This window comes from Gekko japonicus, unplaced genomic scaffold (assembly GCF_001447785.1).
Source record: "Gekko japonicus isolate JY-2015 unplaced genomic scaffold, Gekko_japonicus_V1.1 scaffold495, whole genome shotgun sequence".
Taxonomy (NCBI): domain Eukaryota; kingdom Metazoa; phylum Chordata; class Lepidosauria; order Squamata; family Gekkonidae; genus Gekko; species Gekko japonicus.
The window spans coordinates 641672-647370 of NW_015160850.1; the positions used below are offsets into that span (position 1 = coordinate 641672).

A 5699-nucleotide genomic window follows, 5' to 3' on the forward strand; every position below is an offset into this window, starting at 1 on the left:
TGGAGACTTGGGGGGGGGAACCTGTTTGCGATGGGACATGGGCGGACACCGGATGCCACGAACTTCCACTGGAAATGCCAGCCCTTGCCCCGCAGTGTCCGGAAACTAGTACCTCGGAGATACTAGTTTTTTACACCGCATCTTCGGCGGGAAGCCTCGGGTTCCCCACGGGAGCTCTACGCTTCGCAGATGTTGTGGTGTGATTGTGCCTGGAAAATCCGCCTATCATCCGTCTCAGTAACGTGGCTAATGCTCCGTAAACGTGGCTACTGCTCTGTGTGACCGCGGCCATAATCTGTCTAACAGGCTGCAGTCTTGCTAAGGCATTCATTATCCACATGCCGACACTGACAAGGTCAGGCAAGCACCATTATGGGGTACGACAGGGAGACTCTTTCCGCCTGTCCTCTTCACAGGTTCAGGAGGCGTCGGTGAAAGCTCTGTGGCCCATGTTCGGCGTTTTGATCCGGCGTCAAGAGCAGCAGGAGGAACTCGTCAAGAGCGTCCCACAGCTGCTCGCAGTGAGCAGGAGTCTGGACTCCTTCCTTGTCGCCAGAGTATGTGGCCTCCCTTATTTCTTCACGACTCCGTTGTGACCTTTCCACTCATTTTCTAGGTCCATGGGGTAGTGTGTCCCCCCCCAGTCCTGCTTATTCAGCGCAGACTGTCCCTCCGAGTCGCTTCTCCCCAACAAAGTTCAGAACATGCACACAGAAGATAGTGATGCTTTTGCAGAAATCTTAAGAGGCTGAAGTTTCAGCAGAACATCTCAGGTTGCCACAGAACCAATGCGGCACGTCTTGAGTCAGGGGAAGTCTCCTTATGTCTGAGGAAGGTGTGACTATTAAAGGAGTAGACCTGTGGGATCAATCTCCTAATTCTGAGAAGCGAAAATGTCATGACGAAACCTGCTTCTTGGCCCTGTCTCAAAAGTTCGAGCTCTAGGACTTCTGCTTCTCCTATGGTATACCACAGAGACGAGCAGAAACGGATCAGTCGTCACCTGTCAAGACACTACAAACAGTTAGGAATTGGCTTTCCAGGTTGCCTACCATGGCAGACACCCTCTTACCCAGTTTGAGAGCCAGTTTGGTATAGTGGTTAAGTGCGCGGACTCTAATCTGGGAGAACCAGGTTTGATTCACCACTCCTCCACTTGCACCTGCTGGATGACCTTGGACAAGCCATAGTTCTGGCACAGCTGTCCTTGAAAAAAGAGCAGTTTCTGTCAAGAGCTCTCTCAGCCTCACCCACCTCACAGGGTGCCTGCTGTGGGGAGAGGAAGGGAAAGGAGTTTGTCAGCCGCTCTGAGACACCTTTGGGTAGTGAAGGGTGGGATATAAATCCAATCTCTTCTACTTCTTCTTCTACCCATGCTGCTCCAGGTCTCAATGGAGCAACCTCTCAGGAACTTCTGGGAGTTGTAGGCCCAGCCTCACCTACTGCTAGCCAGGCTCCCTGGGCCTAGTAGGCCTCTGGTAGCACAGCCCAGATCGTGACCCCCCCACCCTTTTGCTTCCCCAGCTGGCCGGCCAAGGCGGGCTGGGGGCGGGCAAGCAAAGAGAAAAGGGGTTTAAACTTTGGAGTCGGGCCGCAGTGGTGGCAACAGGAGCCAAACCTGGGGGGGGGGGTGAATGATGCCAGTGCGTCATGTACCACTCTAGGAATTCCTGCAAACTCTATGGTTAAAAACCATAGGTGTTAGGGGTCTACAGCATTGCGCAACGCTGTGATGTCATTTCCCCCAGTCTCTACCCACTCCAAATGTCCCCCCCCAAGGGACTGCCACTGACTGGCGTCCTCCTATGGGCCTTCAGAGTGGATTTTTCTGAGAAAAGAAACCTCAAGAGACTTTTGAGAGGTATTTTCTTATGTTGAACATAACCGCTATGGTCAGGCCTCACCTGGAGTCCTGTGTCAAGTTTTGGGCACCACATTTCGGGAAGGATGTTGACAAGCTTGAGCGTGTCCAGAAGAGGGCAACCAGGATGGTGAGAGGGTTGGAATCCAAGTCTTACGAGGAAAGGCTGAAAGAGTTGGGTCTGTTTAGCCTGGGAAAGAGAAGGCTTAGAGGGGACATGATTGTAGTCTTCAAGTATTTGAAGGGCTGTCATGTAGAAGATGGAGCGGATCTATTCTCTCTTGCTCCGGATTGCAAGACTAGGTCTAATGCGTGGAAATGACAAAGGAGTCGTTACCGGTTAAATATCAGGAGAAACTTCCTAACTGTAAGTGGTTGAGCAGTGGAACAGTCTGCCTCGGGAGGTGGTGGAGGCTCCTTCGCTGGACGTTTTTGAGCGGAGGCTGAGCGACCATCTTTTGGGTATGTTGCAGGGCTATCTTTCAGCTATGCTCCTGCAAAGTGCAGGGGGTTGGACTAGATGACTTGCAAGATCCTTTCCAACTCTAACATTCTATGATTCTATGGACCAGCAAAAACAGGAGAACTACAGATGTAGTACATATACAAAGCAAAAATGATTACCGTAGAGAATAATTATATACAGGGGTCGTTTGTGGCCGGAGCTTGCCGGAGCACCACTCCGGCAGCCCCGGTGGCAGCAAGCCCCGCCCTCAGCTCTCTGACCCCTCCCCCAAGCTCCTTCAGTCTAGAATCGTGCCGCAGCAGCGGTACGATCTCTCCATTGTATCCATAGAATACAATGGAAAGATTGCGCTGCCACTGTGGTGTGACTCCAGAGAGAAGGGGTTTAAACTTTAAACCCCTTCTCTCGTTGCTTCCCCCCCTCAGCCGTCCTTGGCACGCTGGCTGCGGAAGCAAAAAGGGGGGAGGCATCTTCAAAAGCCTCCCCTTCCCGAGCCAGCCTGCCAAGGTGGCCGGGGGGGAGTGAAGATAGAAGAGGTTTAAACTTTAAACCCCTTCTCAGCTGGGGAAGGGGAGGGGAGGCTTTTGAAGATGTCTCCCCCCTTTTGCTTCCCCTTCTGACATAATTTCCAGTGATATCAGGGTGTGTGACATATGCTAATTAGCTATTATGCTAATAGCTTATTGGGTATGCTAATGAGCTCCTGCAGCTCTTTTTCTATGAAATGACTCCTGGTTATATAGATACCCAATAAACTATAAATCTATAATGGAGCCTTTGAAAATTTTTTACCATTATCTTAGAAAGACATGCCAGCGTAGGTCTTATGAAGATTTATGTTGTTTTCAAACAGACTGTGGGGATGCGGCCAGTAATAAGAAAACTTTAAGAAGACTTTTAGCAGTTCAAACTTTGACAAAGAATATTTGAAACGGGATTCTACAGTGAGCCTACCCATGAAACGGTTATTGTTTATACATGGTTTTTGTTATAAATCTATGAAGGTGTGTCTTTTTAAAACCTATGTTGGTATCTGAGGTCATTTCGGGGGGGAACGCGAGGGAACGTGGGGGAACGCAGTTCCCCCGGGTGAGGTGCAGGGGGGCGGGGCACATAACGAAGCCCCGCCCCCTGCTTCTGGCCGCCCCGCTTCCAGCCCTCATTCAGCCAGGAGGAGGCAGAAGAAGAGTTGTTGCTTCCTCCCCGTCTCTCCCCACCCCTGCCTGCCTGGGGCCAGGGAGGGCCTTGGCAGGGCTTCCTCGCACTCCCGCTGGCCTTGCAGGTCCACCGCCGAGCCCCTGATGTCAGGGGGTGTGGCATATGCTAATGAGTTATGCTAATGAGTTCCCCTGGCTCTTTTTCTACGAAATGACCCCTGTTTGGTATCAATGCTGCCTCCAAGCTGTGGAGTCTTGTGAGCAAAAATTCTACTGTATGAGCTACTGGCATTAAAGTTGTGAGTGACCGATTTGGCTCCTGCATAAATTAGTCTGCTCTGGAGCCATCCTTCCTGAGCTAAGACAAAAATGTGTGAGCCAGAGGCTAAAAAACTGTGAGCTAGCACAGACTAAGTCAGCTTAGAGGGAACACTGGTTGGTATGTCTTTCTAAGATAATAGTTAAAAAAATATATTCAGAGGCTCCATTATAGATTTGTAATTTATTTGGTGTCTATATAACTATTCTCGCTCAAATACTTTGGCCACCCAATGAGAAGGGAGCCCTCACTGGAGAAGACCCTGATGCTGGGAAAGATTGAAGGCCAAAGAAGACGGGGACGGCAAAGGATGAGATGGTTAGACAGTGTCATAGATACAACGAGCATGAAGTTGAGCAAACTTCAGAGGACGGCGGAAGACCAGAAGGCCTGGCGTGATCTGGCCCATGGGGTCGCAAAGAGTCGGACTCGACTGTGCGACTGAACAAAAAAAAAAGGTAATCATTTTTGCTTTTAACATAATTGGACAGCAGCTAGTTATAACAGCAGAAGTTTTCAGGATCAGGGGTTAGTATGACACAGAGGACAGATGTATACAGAAGTGTATGAGTACTGTAAGGTGCGAGGAAAAAGTTGGGGGGGTGATATGAAGTGGAAATTCAACATTTGGATTTTGATGGTAGGAAGTGACCTCGCTGGAGGGGGAGGAGTTGGAAGGTCTGACCAGGATGTGATGTCACATCATTGATGTTGATGGAAGGAAGTGACCTCACTGGAAGTGGAGAAGGTCTGACCAGGATGTGATGTCACATCACTGCCCTTCCCAAACTCTGTCCTCCCCAGACCCCAAATCTCCAAGAGTTTCCTAAGCCCAACTTGGAAACTGTAGCAGAGCAAAATAACGGGACACGGGCCGCTATCCTCACTCTGCTCTCCCTCCGGTCATTCCTCAGTTGGCCACTTGCCTACCTATTATTGCTGTTTATCTGTACAAACATCATGTCCTGTTTTCAGAGGCTCCGCCTTTTTTTGGACATCTGTGAGGAGTGCAAGCCGCCGATGCCAAAGAAGACCTTCCAGGCTGTCTGTGACTTTGTGTTCAAACAGGTAAGAGAAGGCAGAAAATAGTAAGAGTCCAGGAGCACCTTAAAGACTAACAAAATTGGTAGCAGGGCGGGAGCTTTCGATAGTCACTGCTCACTTCGTCAGATTCAGGCAAAATGACTAAGAGAACGGAACTTCATTCTCCTCAGACTCTGAAGCAGACCGAAGAAACTCATGTTACCATAGTCTGGTGTCCTTGAAAGTTTGGTGTAGTTTGGTGTAGTGGTTAAGTGTGCAGACTCTAATCTGGGAGAACTGGGATTGATTCTCCACTCCTCCACTTACAGCTGCTGGATGTCCTTGGGCAAGGCACAGTTCTGACAAGAGCTGTCCTTGAAAGATTGGTGTAGTTTGGTGTCGTGGTTAAGTGTGCGGACTCTAATCTGGGAGAACCAGGTTTGATTCCCCACTCCTCCACTTGCTGCTGCTGGATGACCTTGTGCAAGCCATAGTTCTGACAAGAGCTGTCCTTGAAAGTTTGGTGTAGTTTGGTGTAGTGATTAAACTTTGCCCGCTGTCACACGAACAAATGAGGCAGCCTTGTGCTGACCCTTGGTCCATCAAGGTCAGTATTGTCTACTTGGACTGGCAGCAGCTCTCCAAGGTGTCAAGCTGAGGTCTTTCCCATCACTTCCTTCTGCATGCTGAGCAGAGGCTCAGCCACAGACCCTTTTCTGCACATCTGGAGCTTCCATGATGGAACTCCAATCTCAAGTAGGACTCGGCCCTCTGAAAACAGTAGGCCCTGTGCCAGTTTGGTGTAGTGGTTAAGTGTGCGGACTCTAATCTGGGAGAACCGGGTTTGATTCCCCACTCCTCCACTTGCACCTG

General features: G+C 50.0%; 1 protein-coding gene across 1 annotated transcript in view; it reads left to right on the forward strand.

Moving 5' to 3' along the window:
* The first annotated feature begins 449 nt into the window (after nucleotides 1–449).
* LOC107118484 (maestro heat-like repeat-containing protein family member 2B) overlaps nucleotides 450–5699 on the forward strand; it is a 131178-nt gene continuing 125928 nt past the window's right edge. Inside the window, exons 1-2 of the mRNA XM_015420841.1 lie at nucleotides 450–557; nucleotides 4779–4871. Coding sequence (XP_015276327.1) covers nucleotides 450–557; nucleotides 4779–4871 — 201 coding nt within the window. The remainder of the gene's footprint in view (nucleotides 558–4778; nucleotides 4872–5699) is intronic.